Here is a 16,397-nt window from a genome sequence, read left to right as displayed (position 1 = left end):
ACATTCCAAAAACATGCTAGGTTAATTGGTGACTCCAAATTGTCCATCGGTATGAATGTGAGTGTGAATGGTTGTTTGTCTGTATGTGTCCTGTGATTGGCTGGTGACCAGTCCAAGGTGTAGCCCACCTCTCGCCCGAAGACTGCTGCGATAGGCTCCAGCACGCCTGTGACCCTCGTGAGGATAACCGGTAGAAAATGAATGAATCAATATGCTAAAATTATTTAAATGTTTTCTGTGCACAGCAACTCCAGGAGAGGGTTGGACTAGGGGAGGAGCTTTGGAAGGATATCAACCAATCATTTCAGAGTCTTTTAAAAACTCATGACAGACTGAGAACATTGCACTCAATTGGTGACCGGATGGAACAAGAGCGACAGCGGTCAGTGACATTTCTATTTTAACTGCAACGTCATGTCCATAAAACCTCAAGACCATCAAACACTAGAAAAGGCCGCGCCTCAGCAACATCAGTCTTCTGGATAAATGAACAAAAGTTCCCACAGACACACATTCCCAGTACTCTTGTCTTGGCACAAATGGCAACATCCTAATTGACTCCCCTCATTTCAGGAGAGAGGATGTGTTAGAGGACCTGAAGAACGAACACAGGAAGACGGAGCGGATTCTCACCCTCTGGCAGCAGTATAATCCCGCTTGGAATACCTGCTCCCTTCAGCTGGAACACCTGTGGAATCAGTTCTCCTCCTGTCCCCCTCAACAGGACCCACAGGTCACAGTCCTCTCAGTGGAGGTTAGTTCATATGGTTCACATTCATTATACAAGTTCTTGGGAACATTAAACCCAGAAATGGAACAAACAATTTGGATTATTTCCTAAATCAACCAAGAGGATGTTGTAAGAGTTCAGTTTAATTTAATTATTAGAATTTTTTTCTTTCTGAAGAATTACCTGCATGAGTCACGGTGTACTTAGGCTGATGGAGAGGATGAGATCAGGACTGTTATGCTCGGTCTTGCTGTGCTACGTTGATTTACCTCATCTTGTACTGTACCACATGCTGCATTAGAGCTTGTTTGGAAAAACAAGCCAGAGGGGCATGAGGTCCAACTTTTCTTTTTTTTGTCCACATATTTCGTCAAACGGTGGATTCAAATCTGAACTATTCATGTTGAGATTGTTTTTTTTGTTACGCTGTTAAAGCCAATCTAATCAAATGGGCCAATTACAATTTGGCTTTAATTGTTACATTTTTCGGGCGGCACGGCGGTCGAGTTGTTAGCGTGCAGACCTCACAGCTAGGAGACCAGGGTTCAATTCTACCCTCGGCCATCTCTGTGTGGAGTTTGCATGTTCTCCTCGTGCATGCGTGGGTTTTCTCCGGGTACTCTGGTTTCCTCCCACATTCCAAACACATGCTAGGTTAAAACTCCAAATTGTCCATAGGTATGAATGTGAGTGTGAATGGTTGTTTGTCCATATGTGCCCTGTGATTGGCTGGCCACCAGTCCAGGGTGTACCCCGCCTCTCGCCCAAAGACAGCTGGGATAGGCTCCAGCACCCCCGCGACCCTCGTGAGGATAAGGGGTAGAAAATGAATAAACATCAGAAGATCACAAAATGTGGGCTGCATGCCGGACGAGTGGTTAGCGCGCAGACCGGAGTTCAATTCCGCCCTCGGCCATCTCTGTGTGGAGTTTGCATGTTCTCGCCGTGCATGCGTGGGTTTTCTCCGGGTACTCCGGTTTCCTCCCACATTCCAAAAACATGCTCGGTTAATTGCAGACTCCAAATTGTCCATAGGTATGAATGTGAGTGTGAATGGTTGTTTGTCTATATGTGCCCTGTGATTGGCTGGCCACCAGTCCAGGGTGTACCCCGCCTCTCGCCCAAAGACAGCTGGGATAGGCTCCAGCACCCCCCGCGACCCTCGTGAGGAAAAGCGGTAGAAAATGAATGAATGAATTAAGATTAAGATATGCCTTTATTCGTCCCTCAGTGGGGAAATTTGTAATGTTACATTTTTCCACCGGTGTTGTTTGATGATTTCGTTTTTCATCAATTTCCAACCAAAAAGAAATTGCAGAATCTTGCAGAAGAACTGCAAAACAGTGTGGCAGATGTGTTGGCCTTATCGAAGACTCTCGCCGGATGTCTCCAACCACCGGCTGCCAATTTGCTGGAATCACAGAGCAGACAGCTGTCCCACGAGGTCCTGCTCCTGAACCAAGCAATTGTAGACAGAAAGAAAAGCCTTCAGGTATTGGCCAACTTAGTTTAAAACTCTTTTTGATACTAAGATCCTTCCTCACAAGTAACGAGTAAGTAGAATTCACCTAATAAATCATATATTATTTTTGGAATTGAATATTACTGTCACTCTATTGTACTAAGCAGCCAGGGAGCCACAGAGTGTGACTTTTTTTGAATCCGTATTACTGTTTTCTGCCCGTCTGCAGGAAGATGTAGACAACTACCAAGTCTTCCACACACAGCTGGAAGCGCTTGAACAGCAGACACAGACAACACTGTATAGAGAAGACTCCTGCATAAACGACAAAGACATTGTCAAGGTTGGTTTGAGTCCTTGCCAACACCTCACTGTAATAGTGATGCTTTTTAAAGGTTGACTTGACAAGATTTTTTTTCCCCCCGTCATGTTCTCTTAAAAGCATGTTTTGTTTCTTGGCTGTTTAGCAGGAGCTCCTAAAACTCATTGAACTGCTTCCATCACTGGTTGATGTCAGCGAGATGAGCGGCTATGTGAGCCTCAGCAAGCAGGAGACGGAGACGCTGCACATGCTTAGCAACCAATGGACCCACAATGTGACTCACATGTCTTTTGTATACAGGTGAGACAGCGAAATGATGCATTATGCTAGTGGAGAATAGATGCGAGGGTACAGAGTCTAATTCAATTCTTTAAAACAAAATTTTAGCACAGTGGTGTATTCCTTTTGGTTTATTTTTTTATTTTCTTGAATGCTGTTTGTTAGAACTCTGCAACGCAATCAACAGCAGTCCCAAGACTTTCACCAGAAGTGTAAGGAACTGACGTCCATCCTGGAGGAGCTGGAGTCAGAACCTCAAAGTGGCTTCAACCTCCAAGAGATCATCACTGTCCAGCAGGTTGTGTCTAGTTGACTCCCTTGCTCACCTTCTTTGTCGCCCACACCTACATCACGTCCGACTGCTTCAGCAGCAGATGACCATGTCTCATTTATATGAGACAAGACAGCCCACTAAAACCGGCTACTCTGTTAAGAGGGATTTTTGGTCTGCTGTATTTCATACCCAAAGGAATTACATTCATTTTCTACCGTATTCATTTTCTACCGCTTTTCCTCACGCAGGGGTGCTGGAGCCTATCCCAGCTGTCTTCGGGCGAGAGGCGGGGTACACCCTGGACTGGTCACCAGCCAATCACAGGGCACATATAGACAAACAACCATTCACACTCACATTCATACCTATGGACAATTTGGAGTGGCCAATTAACCTAGCATGTTTTTGGAATGTGGGAGGAAACCGGAGTACCCGGAGAAAACCCACGCATGCACGGGGAGAACATGCAAACTCTACACAGAGATGGCCGAGGGTGGAATTGAACCCTGGTCTCCTAGCTGTGCCACCACTAGACCGCTGTGCCGCCTCATGTGATATTTAGTACACAAAAAGATGCTATACAAAAACACAGCAAGTTAAACAGTAACTGTTACATGGCTAATTAAATAGTAGCCTCCCAGGAAAAAAAATCATGGCTGTCGTCATCCTCCTCCTTCTCTTTTAGCATCACAATTGAACAGCTTCATAATTCTTTCATCACACCTTGTCAGTCTCTTTCTCTCACTTTCATTGTCATTCTTTGTTTCACTAACTTAAGATATGTCACAGAATTACTGTATTCCTAACCCCGTGCATACAAAGGTCATCTTCTCCACAGCAGACAACCATCCCAAAAGGGATTTGCAAGTCTGTTACTTCTAGAATATGTGATTGTATTTCCACTTTTTGGTGTGCAAAAGTCAGTGATTGAAGATGTCTTTTTGTGTTATCTCTCCCCCACAAAGAGGCGTCAGATTGAAATGATTACTGGACAAGAGCTTCTCCAAAGTCTACTCCGAGATGCAGTGAAGTCCATGGAAATGCCAAAAGGGGAAAAGTATGTGATAAAACAATCCTGAATTTACGATACTTCAAAGTTTTGTCTCAAGTCTTCTACTTAAAGGCAGTGCATGTTAAATAATATTTTTCGTGTATATTTTCATATATAAGTCACAGTTTGCTAAAGTCAAACTAAGAAAAAAAGTGTGACTTATAGTTGAGTCTGCAAACAAACAAATGTTTATTGTAAATGATTATTACAGCATTACTGAAGCACCACATCTAATGGTTGCCCTAAAGCACAGTACTGTCGCTACGCTTCTTCCATTAGAGGTCATTCCAGTTTGTCCCAGCAACCCTTTTTGCTCTTCCCAATCAGCGAGGCTTGCTTGTGGGGTCAGACGCTGTCCTCGATAAATATGAACAGATCTGCGGTTTCCCAGCTGCATTTGATTTTTCTTATGTCGGGGGGCCTAAGACACTGGATGCTTACCAATGCGACAAAATGTAGTAATTTGCAGATGTTTCCGGTCTTGGAAGAGCGAAATGTCCCTCTCCTTGATCCTCCAATAAATCCTGTTTGTGGTCTCTTGATACTTGGACGCCCCATGGTTTATCAGTGAGGTCTAAAGGAAAGTTTTGTCTCCTCCGCGTGTTGGAACCGTCAAAGGCTGTTAACGCTCGTAAAACCCCCACTGGTTTTATGCTGATTTGGCAATTGGTTGAATGGACTCCTCACTGATGTGTGTCAGTTTTATTCATACAGTACTTTAATATGTTACTTCCAACTCTCACCACCGAGTATGTCTTCAAATCCTATTGTAACTATTCCTTGAATTTTGTGCTTCTTTTGTTTGCACAGATCTGAACTCAAGACCCAAGTGGTCCAACTACGGGGGAGGTGGTTTAGGTCTGTGTCGTTGGCAAGCCAGCACTGGGCTGCAACAAGAGAACAGATCTACCGACGCAGGGTCTATAGACGTGGCATGAAGACACTGAGGGCTGTTGACAACCTGCTGTCCCCCGCTCAGCCTTCATTCTTCACTTTACAGCAGCTTCAGAGCCTTGCAGATGGATGCCAGGTTAGTATGTGGAAGTGTGACTTCCATTTTAAAGGTCCCTAATCATTGCACTAACCTTGTAACGGATTTTTAATGACATGATGAACTGCCTTGGAAATGTTGATCTGAAATTGGAGACAATAACATCAGCCAATAGCCACTTTTCTTATGGAGGAGTTGGTACTTATAGGTTACCACATGGTTTGTCTGGTATCAGGCCAGGTATCATACCCCCAAGTGTCAGTATCAGAAGGTCCGAGACCGCGTTATATTGGCTCGCGGGGGCATGATACTGGGCCTGATACCAGACAAACCATGTGATGATCTTATTATCACATACTATTTAATCATGAGCTTATTATCACATACTATTTAATCAACCATTTTGTTTCCAGAAAATGTTCAGTTTATTACATGTATTATATCTAAACAGTGTAAACACAACAATTGCAAAAATATTTCAACAATAATATTTTATCAACAGTCTTATCTTATCAATGTCTGACAATTAAAGTTCCATTAATCAAGTTTGGGTTTTTTGGTGACTGGAGAAGCACTAGGCACTAAGCACTCGTGTGCTGTTCTCTGATTGGTTGTTTCACGGGCACGATACCAGAGCAGCGCGCTCTGAATGGACAGCTACGGGGGCTGATACTGGACATGGTTAAACTCTATATTTTATCAGTATCACTGCCCTGGGCTTTGACACAGTATCATTTCGGCCTTTTCCCGTATCATTCATGGGCGGTTTCTAGGGTACAGGGCCAATTAATACTGTAGTATGTGATAATTGATGGTAATACTGAGTGGCTTCTAATATCTGGCAGTGTGTTGAAGACGCGGTGGGGCTCCACCAATCCAAGTTCACAAAGATTATGGAGGCTGGCAGACATTTGTGTGAGACCACAGTAGAATCAGACAGCCTCCAGTCTGAGATCCAGTCCATAGAAGGGGCCTGGAAACGCACTAACTCACTGCTGGAGGAGAGGAGAGCCCTGGTTGGCGCCGCTGTTCAGGTAATTACTACAATCACTCAATGATTTTTATTTGCATTCAGTACAGTCATCTGTATTATTAGGCGAGTGAACACATTATGGACATAAAAATATTTCAAACTGTCCTGTAAACAACCAAAAATAAAATAATTGAAAAAGCACACACAATACCAGTCATCTCAACTGGAAAGAGACGTTGATGCAAGCTTCAGACTGACAAAATCCACATAAAGAGCGTGTGTTACAGTATTACCATGGGAGAAAGGGGTGGGGTCAGCTTCACATGGCCTATATCCGGGCGCTGATCCCACCACACACACACACACACACACACACACACATATGAACAGGCATCGCGTGAACCCTGGCATAAAGCTCCAGCCAAGAGGGATCAAAGTACAGCTCAAATCTAGCTCTGATCCAGAGACAGCTGGGTACTACTGACTACTCTTTCATTCCATCACAGCCAAACTGAGCCATTCACATATGCAGTACAAACACTATAGAAATACAATCTCATAAAGCGAAGTAAAAAGGTATAACACTGCTGTCTCTAATGTACTTGGAGTTCATGCTGAGGTTGACAAATATGAGTTAATAGAATATGTGGATTACAAAGTTGGACGTCTAATCAAAGTCATCCAATCCCCTCAAATAAATTGTCCATATGGTTCATGGTGAACTAATGAGTCAAGTCCAACCTCTGGTTTGTCTGTGAATCTGTGTCATAACCTCCCCCCATTTATTCCACGTAAAGAAAATCAGAGATGAGGATGCTGAGGTTCTCATTGGGAGTGACCAGGATGGATAGGATCAGGAAGGAGTACATCAGGGGGACATTACATGTTAGAGACCTTAGAGATAAAGTCAGTTATCGGCCAGACTGAGATGGTTGGGACATGTCCAGAGGAGAGATAGTGAATATATTGGTAGAAGGATGCTGCCAGGTAGGAGGCGTAGAGGAAGACCAAAGAGGAGGTTTATGGATGTAGTGAAGGAGGACATGAGCAAGACAGATGCAGAAGACAGGGTTGGATGGAGGAGATTGGTTTGCTGTGGCGACGCCTAAAGGGAAAAGCTGAAAGAGAAAGAAGAAGAAGACAGTATGTTAAATACATTCATTCATTCATTTTCTACCGCTTTTTCCTCATGAGGGTCGCGGGGGTGCTGGAGCCTATCCCAGCTGTCTTTGGGCGAGAGGCGGGATGTTAAATACAGTGTAGAGTAAAATAAGCAACTCCATCTTTAGACCTAACTTTTTCCAACAAAAAACATCATGTGTTCCATTTGTGAAGTTATTTTATTTGTGTTCTTTTTTACAGATATTTTTCTTTTAATATCATGTCTTTATTCTCATTTTTTTTTACTTTATGATTGTAATAATATAACTTTTACCCAATCTAATTTTCCTAAAATTGCAACTTTATCCTTTGTTGTGTCTGCTAATTTAGGACTGGTGCAAGTGTCAGGATGGAATAAGCAGCATCATGTCTGAGCTGGATGAGCTGAGGAGCCACTTCCATAGGCAGCCGGTTGCCAAGATGGCCACATCTGAGGAAGAGGAGCTAATTCAGGCAACTACATACATCCGCATATACCAGATCCCTTTTCTAATGAGAATGTTTAAAGCACAGCAAAGGGAGTTTTTTGCTGAAGATGATTGGCTGGCCCTCCCAACAAGGTGTCCATTGTTTGTTTTTCAGGGAGTTGGCAGAAGGTGTCCCGGCTGGTCTGTCTATATATTAGACCCCTTAAAGTCTAGGGTTGCCATGGCAATGACATTAGATGCTACTTTCCTCACGTTTCTCCTGGTCAATTATATACACTGTAACATATTTGATTTAGTTCATAAAAAACTTCTCAAAAGGAACTGAAGATACTATCACACGGTGCTCTGTTCCACCACAGCACTTTTGCATTTACCCCCCTTTCCCATGTTAAATGCCCTCATGCTCTCCTCCCACTTTTTAGCCCTCTACCCCCTCTACCCTCCCCCTGTCCCATCCACAGCCCTTTTTTTCCAGATTTAATCTGGGTGGTCAAGAAAGAGGCACACAAGCGTGCTCACAGCTTGTTCATGGCTGCCTGACTGTTTTTGTTTGTGTGATGCAGAAGACGGACCTCTCTCTGCGCCATCTAGACGGCGGATTGAAGGACCTGGCCTCCATGAAGACCGACCTGTCCCAGTACGTGGCGACGGGTGACTCGGCTCTGCTGGAGCAGCAGCTGGAGCAACTCCACCTCCAGTGGGAAGAACTGTGCACCAAGGTGAGGACTGATGTAAACTTTATACTGTGAGGGTTTATACTGTAGTGTAGTGGTTGCAGCTGCACTGAGAGGAGATGAGGAGGAGGAGGGGAAAGTTGCTTCCAGTGGTTAGTTGGAGGTCAACAGCGGCACAATGCCTCTGCATCACACACGCTCATTTGCATCATTAAAGAAGTAACATGGAGGGAAAAGTACCCTGTGCTCCTTTCATGCTAAAACTAAATCTTTATGAACATTTGCCTGGCAAGATGATGCAAAAAATATTTCCTATGCTCTTAATTAATTTTTTTCCTGTTGCCAGACGGTTAACTTAAAAAACAAAACAAAAGTTAAAAAAAAGTTTTTCATACTTTTTGCTGTAAAATGTGTTAAAGTATTTGTTTGACAGCTTTCATCCTAAAAAAAGACTTTTTATTTAATCTAATCAAGTATTTGAATACAGTTGGCATACAAATGAATGCTATTTTCCAGTCTGCTCCAAAAGCTTTAATGCAGGTGCCTGAAAGCTTCCAGCTTTGTAATCACACGGCGTGCAGTACTGTACTGTACTGTACTGTACTGGACTGGATTGTATGAACTCAAGCTCAAATTCCTACAGTTAAGTCTTTTGGCTCGGAAACAAATGTGCTCTTGTTCTGGAGAACCCAACGGTGAGTTAACAAAGATGCTTACGGGATGATTTACACTGCTACTAATTGGGTCTCCACTTCAACTTGATGCCGTCACTCGCGCCCGTGTTGGCAGCAGTTAATGGAACTCACAGATGCTACAGCAGCACTAGCGATTATGTCCAATTATCGGGTTTTGTTTTGATGGTTTGGGGCTCCCTAGGCAGCACTCGTAGCCCTGCAAATGAAGCCCATAATGTTTTATTTGGTTTAAATCTCCAATTAAAGATAAACCCATCACTTTTCATGTCCGGGGGAGGGAGAGGGGGGGCACTCCAGTCTTCTCTGTCTAGTTAACAGGTTGTATGTTGGGGGAAGCCACTGGAATGGGCCCGTCGACCAGATGGCCTAGTTGGGCTAAAGGGACTCAGGGGGCAGTCTCCATTGTCTCCACAAAGTCCTCACAGGAGGCACGGCAGCCCTCAATGCATCTTTTTAATACTCAAGGGTCCGGAAGGCCCACAAATCCTGTGTTAAAATAGGAGCAGGGCTCGTTGAAATCAAATGAATGCCTTCAGACAGTAAAATATAACACCACTCTTCGCCGAACAAAAGATCATCGCCGCCTCTGCTGGGTAATGCCTTGTTTTCGTGGCATTAAGCTGTCATTTGGAAAATGGACCTTGTTAATCAGCCAGACTCCATTGAAGATTCTTCCCCATTCATCTGATTGCTGAGATTACCGAGGGATTAAATGATTATGATAATCTAAAGTAGCACAAGAAACTAATTCATGTACAGTTTGATAAAGGTCCCATATTGTTAAGAATGCACGGTCTGATTATGCAACATTCTATGAAGATACAATCAACTTATTTACTGTTTTACACGTGTTTAATGTGGCCACCATCAACATCAGAGATCAGAGAATTCCTCCCACATGCTCCTTTCAGGGTAACATTCTGCCAATTTCAATACCGATCATCCAGGACTGAAAACCGCTGACACCGATCACATGGATTAATTATACATTATTACATTTATTTGTGTTGAGTGCTTTTGGCCCGAGGTGCCGTTAAAAGTGGGAAAGTCAGGACAATCCCAAGGTCCTTGGGGCCCCAAAAAGTAAATAAAATTAGTCATGAATCATGATTTTAGCATAGCTAGGTGAAGTACAGTAATGCTAGAAGTCCACCGGGCTCGCCGTGGCACAGAATTCATGTTTGCTCGGCATGTTGCCATATTGCCTTTAATTTGGCGCCATAGCGAGCCACTTCGTGACAATCACATCATCTTTGGCGCCAACTGGCACCAACTGGCGCCGGCCCAGTGGACTCCTAGCATTATTGGCACCATTACATTCCAGTAGATTCCAGTGAATTGTTTGCAACATTTTTTTATTCCACTTGGAGGACTAAAATTTTTAACATTTTGAAATTTTCTTGCCGCCAAAGTCAATTTTTGCCACCGTTAGGGGCCGCCACCAGCCAGTCGGGAGGCAGTTTGAGCCACTGCATGCCACTAGTTATGGGAATAAAGTCTAAATATTATGGGAATAAAGTCTAAATATTATGGGAATAAAGTCTAAATATTATGGGAATAAAGTCATAATGTTATGGAAATTAAGTCTAAATATTATGGTAATAAGTGTAAATATTATGGGAATAAAGTCTAAATATGGGAATAAAGTCAGAATGTTATGGAAATTAAGTCTAAATATGATGGTAATAAGTGTAAATATTATGGGAATAAAGTCTAAATATTATGGGAATAAAGTCAGAATGTTATGGAAATTAAGTCTAAATATTATGGTAATAAGTGTAAATATTATAGTAATAAGTGTAAATATTATGGGAATAAGGCCTAAATGTTATGGGAATAAAGTCTAAATATTATGGCAATAAAGTCTAAATATTATGGGAATAAAATCTAAATGTTAAGGGGATAAAGTTTAAATGTTATGGCAATAAAGTTTAAATGTTATGGGAATAAAGTCTAAATATTATGAGAATAAAGTCGAAGGGGAAAAGGGGAGTGGTCTGTCAGCATCAATAAAATCACTGATTCTGAAAGCACGAGACAAAAAGAGCATTCTCAGGGACGCCATTGGCAAGATATGACCTTTCCATCTTATTGGCGACACTAGGCGCCGCAGCAAATTGCATTGGCGCAAACTGGCACCAACTGGCGTCGGCCCAGTGGACTCCTAGCATTACAATCACATTTTAACAACAACATGCTACATTAGACGATTCGCTGAAGAAAAACACAAGAAATCAGCTCGGCCTTTAGTGTAAGATGTGTAGCGAAGCCTGCTGTGATAGGCTCCAGGAGAAGTACTAGACCATTCATTTATGGATTCTAAAAGTATCGCACGAAGATAAAAGCTCAAGGAATGATGCCGCGATGATGTCATAGTACGGTCACAAAACATGTAGCAAGCGGCCAATCACATTGCTGTGATGTCATTCATGTACCGCTCACATTTGCATTGCATCTCGATGCAATGAATTAGTAATCATGACGTATTTATCTCAGTTTGGCGACATCATCTCTAAAAATCCTGTTTCTCGAGGAAGTTCACTTTCTAGTTGAGTTGCTTTTATGATTGTTTTCAAAATGCATGTATTTGTTCTATCAGTGCAAAGACGCTATTTCATCCCCCTCTTTAGGTGTCCTTACGCAGACAGGAAGTCGCAGACCGTCTCAACGCCTGGACTATTTTTAATGACAAAAACAAGGAATTCTGCGATTGGCTCACCCAGTTGGAGAAGAAGGTGTGCCACAGCGCAGATCTCAGCATTGAAGAAATGGTGGAGAAGCTGAAAAAGGTAATTTCTGGATTTTTACGTAGATGATGTGTGGGAAAAACACGAAGAGCTTTCTGGAAATGTGCTTGGTTGTAAACTATATTATATTATAACACAAACCAGTGTGTAGAGTGCCTCCCGCATGTCCAGAAAAACATGCGTGTTAGGTTAACTGGCGACTCTAAATTGTCCACAGGTATGAATGTGAGTGTGGCTTGTCATCAACCAGTCCAGGGTTTACCTCGCCTTTGCCCAAAGTCAGCTAGGATAGGCTCCAGCATACCGCCGCAACACTAGTGAGGATTAAGCCAGAATAAACTTGTCATATTTTTTGTGAAAATTATGTCATTTCGGTTGTAATAATATTAAACAAACAGAACAACAAATGTATAATTTTTAGATGATTAGGTTGGGGGAAAAAAATCTACATTTTAGGGAAAAAAAGTCCAAATATTATGGCAATAAAGTCTAAATGTTATAGCAATACAGTTTAAATGTTATGGGAATAAACACTAAATGTTATGGGAATAAAGTAAATATTATGGGAATAAAGGTCAAAATATCATGGGAATAAAGTCAAAATATCATGGGAATAAAGTCATAATATTATAGCAATAGGTCTAAATATTATGCCAATATTATTATAGCAATAGAACTAAATATTATGGGAATAAAGTCTAAATATTATGGCAATAATGTCATAATATAATGGCAATAAGTCAAAATATTATGGCAATAAGTCTTATAAATATTATGGCAATAAGTCTAAATGTTACGGGAATAAAGTTTAAATATTATGGGAATAAAATCTAAATATTATGGAAATAAAGTCGAAATGTTACGGCAATGAAGCCTAAATGTTACGGCAATGAAGCCTAAATGTTATGGGAATAAAATCTAAATGTTATGGGAATAAAATCTAAATATTATGGGAATAAAGTCTAAATATTATGGGAAATAAAGTCTAAATATTATGGGAATAAAAGTCAAAAGATTATGGGAATAAAGTAATAATTTTACAAAAAGAAAATTCCCCAAAGATTATTTCAGGAAGCAAAAAATGTAATAATAATAATATTTTCATGAAATATATACAGTATAACTTTTTAGTATGCCTAACATGCTGATTTACAAAATATCAAGGTGCCCCTTTCATTTTTTACCAATTGATTTGACGTGGTGGCATCTAAGATCCTTTCTAGCATATTGCTTAATATATTACAGACTAAAGCAATATATTTTACACAGTTGGTGTGCAGTATATCCTGTACTCCATACTATGCAGTACACAATATATACGCACTGAGTGAATACATAATGTATTTTCTTCTGTTGCTCAAGTCATGGTCCATGAAATCAGCAAAAAAAAAAAACTAATGCCAAAACCCAATGCTTCTGCAGGATTGCATGGAGGAAATCAATTTGTTCAGTGAGAATAAAAGCCACCTGAAGCAGCTGGGGGAGCAGCTTATTTTAGCCAGCGACGAGGCCAAGCAGACCCAAGTGTGCGGCTCTCTGGATGAAGTTAACCAGCGATGGCACAACCTCTTCCATCACATTGAAGCCAGGTAACTAGTATACTTTATACCAGGGGTCGGGAACCTTTTTGGCTAAGAGAGCCATGAAGGCCAGATATTTTAAAATGTGTATCTGTGAGAGCCATATACATTTTTTTAAACATTGAATGCAATAAAATGTGTGCATTTTCATGTAAGACCAACAGTTTTAGATATAATGGGCTCTAATTGTGTAGACCAGGCACACTACCGCACGCCAATGGGGTGTGGCCAGCACACTTTCGTGAGCAGCGCAGTGTCTAATAATAAATCAAATACTTGTTGCCATTAATACAACTTCTGCTGCTGCATAGTTTTGCACCATACTCAGTATATTTCATTCTTTTGGCCATCTTCGTCAGAAGGCTTGGTTCTGCAGCTTTAGCTAGGTGACTATTTGACTAAAGAAAGAAAGTCTACATTTACATGTTGACATCTCAATGACCGAGGTAATAATCGAGTTTTGGTGTTTGACCTGGAAAATATCTTCAAGAAAGATGGATATGGTCGGCCGTATTGCAGTAGAAAATAGATGGACGAATTAAAATGCATAAAAAAGTTGTTGATTTTTAATATTATTTAATTTAAAATTATTTCTGTGATGTTTACTTTAAAATGTTAGCAAAAATACATTTTTATTGTGGTAAGAAATGCTTGAGAGCCAGATACAGTCATCAAAAGAGCCCTACCTGGCTCCCGAGCCATAGGTTCCCTACCTCTGCTTTATACTTTCAAGCATAAAGTAAAGTAAAGCTTTTAACCAAGTTTAACAAAGTTGGAAGAAAAAGACACTGCAAATATAAATACACATAAATGGTTAGGAGGCGTGTGAGGCGTCGTTATTCTGTTGTTCGAAGTCCAGCGCCTCTTCCACCAGCCTTCATTAAAACACAATAGCTCTCATGTAACTCCATTCACCTGCTGTTGCTGACTCTGCCTTGCAGCTGCCAGGAATACATGGATTGTAATGTACACACACACAGGTTAACCCCCCCAATGATAAACTAGACCGTCCCCCTCCCCTCCGCAACCTTCCAGACAGATGGATACTCCTATACGGGGGGCAGCTGCCTAAATGCGCTGCTAGTTCTACTTGCAGACAGGACGCATATGTCCTCATGTGCATTACTGACTGCCCCCAATATCGCTGCTTTGCACGAGGAGGAGGATGGCGGGCTAGGACAAGGGGAGTGGTCTGTCAGCATCAATTAAATCACTGATTCTGAAAGCACGACACAAAAAGAGCATTCTCAGGGACGCCATTGGCAAGATATGAACTTTAACAATGCTGTATTGTCCACAAAAGGAACTGAAAGTATGTCAAACATTCCATATAATTGTCACATCAGGTCTTCTCACCATCATATAATGGGACCGAGGTCAACTTATTGCATCATAATTGTAATTTACACATCTAATAACATACATTTTGTCAAGCGTGGGGGCCTACTTCGATAAACACAGTGTATCAAAGCTTGAGTAATCTTACCAGGGCAGTCAGAAGTACAAAAAAAAAATGCTACATGCATGGTACTATGTATAAGTAGTTGTAATGTATAGCAGTGTAATGTATAGTAAAAGTATCATAATGTTCTCCAAAAGTCCCCCTGCAGTTACTTTGCCTTTATCCTTGTCCTGCACCTCCTTTATCTCCCTTTGCCCATTCTACTCCTCACAGACCCCTGACCGGGTTTTGTGTCTTTTTATTGGGCCTCCACATGAAGCTTCTGGCTTTTGTTGAGCTGTCAGGGGTTAGAGAGGGCAAATGAGAGTAAGGCACAATTTAGTAGACCGTGATACTTCAGTGCAGAATTTACAACTACTACGCTGCCTTAAAAACACCATAAAACCCGAAATGTCCGTTACCAAGCATGACCTTGCACGCAGTCACTCTGACTATTTAAGTTCAAGTTTAAAGAGGCCAGTAGATTAGTTTGTTGTCACCACACAGAGGAGCTTCATTTGCTGTTTTTGGTAAGCAGGATTATGCTAAAACAAGTTGAGCAATTTATGCAGAAACATATACTCTATTTTTATCAGGGGTTCAGCCTCTTGTAGGTTTTTGTTCTTTAAAAAAATGAGCTTTTGGAGAGCAGAGATTTTCCAAAGCATTTGGAAGAGTGTTGTTTACGTTTTGCGCAGAGGTAGACGTCAAATAAACATGAATGATTTTTAATGGGCTCTGTGGAACTGAGCACTCATTTTAAAGCTAAAGCACACGGCATCTAATATCTCACTGTAGTGCCGAACAGATGCATTATAATGTGCTGCGTTTGCTTTTTCAGCCCTCTCATTGGCCAAAGTGTGCATGACAGCTGGTGAATGTGGTTTTTATGCGGGTTTAAAAAAAAAACACATTTGTGCATTTTGGAAAATATCTGTGTTTGTGTTGACATGGGCTTAGTGTGATGTCGGTTCATGTTTACATTTTCTTTCTTTTTTGACAAAACTCAACTAAACTCTGACTTAAATGAGGCTCCGGGGTCCCATTTTGATATTTAATATTTGTAAATATGGGTGTCATGAGATGTGACGATACACAAGATTGGGTCAATGAGAACAGGACTTGAACATTACATAATAAACATGCAATGGGAAACAAAAGATATGATGATAAGCGGCAAAGAAGATGGATGGCAAAGATCATCTACTGCATTACTGTGTGTATGCTAGCAGCCTCGCCTCTATTCATCCATACAAAGAGACCGTATGACTAAATGGGCTAAAACCAAAACAAATATGGATCCTAAGAAGTTGTATTATTATTAATATTTAACCTTTTTCTCATTACCTTGTGCTTTTTTCCCAATTTTGCTGTTGTTTTTTTGTTTTTCATGTTGAATTGTATTTTCCCTCTGATGTACTCCTTCCTGATCCTATCCATCTTGGTCACTCCCAAGGAGAACCTCAGCATCCGCATCTAGTTGCACTCAAAATGATTAAGCCCCGACTGTAAATTTCATTTCACAATCTCAATAGGTGGCCAATCATGTGTAATATTCCTCGTTTTAACTTTGTTGGTTTATTGTAAAT

At 41.3% G+C, this 16,397-nt stretch overlaps 1 protein-coding gene across 4 annotated transcripts in view; it reads left to right on the top strand.

Moving 5' to 3' along the window:
* Positions 1–16,397, top strand: part of syne2a (spectrin repeat containing, nuclear envelope 2a) — a 61,816-nt gene that overhangs the window by 32,917 nt on the left and 12,502 nt on the right. For 3 of the 4 annotated variants that reach the window (XM_058057557.2, XM_058057556.2, XM_058057559.2), the window contains 13 exons: positions 246–382; positions 574–754; positions 2,040–2,222; positions 2,422–2,535; positions 2,660–2,814; positions 2,959–3,091; positions 4,033–4,124; positions 4,929–5,148; positions 5,955–6,143; positions 7,574–7,696; positions 8,235–8,390; positions 11,671–11,829; positions 13,210–13,376. In XM_058057557.2, the coding sequence (XP_057913540.2) occupies positions 246–382; positions 574–754; positions 2,040–2,222; positions 2,422–2,535; positions 2,660–2,814; positions 2,959–3,091; positions 4,033–4,124; positions 4,929–5,148; positions 5,955–6,143; positions 7,574–7,696; positions 8,235–8,390; positions 11,671–11,829; positions 13,210–13,376 (2,009 nt within the window). The remainder of the gene's footprint in view (positions 1–245; positions 383–573; positions 755–2,039; positions 2,223–2,421; positions 2,536–2,659; positions 2,815–2,958; positions 3,092–4,032; positions 4,125–4,928; positions 5,149–5,954; positions 6,144–7,573; positions 7,697–8,234; positions 8,391–11,670; positions 11,830–13,209; positions 13,377–16,397) is intronic. The other variant, XM_078799012.1, reaches the window with a different exon arrangement.

This window comes from Doryrhamphus excisus, linkage group LG19, assembly GCF_037039965.1.
Source record: "Doryrhamphus excisus strain RoL-2023G ecotype Guam linkage group LG19, RoL_Dexc_Guam_v1.1, whole genome shotgun sequence".
Classification (NCBI taxonomy): domain Eukaryota; kingdom Metazoa; phylum Chordata; class Actinopteri; order Syngnathiformes; family Syngnathidae; genus Doryrhamphus; species Doryrhamphus excisus.
The sequence above is the reverse complement of the archived record's forward strand: the minus strand, read 5'-3'. Positions and strand labels throughout refer to the sequence as shown.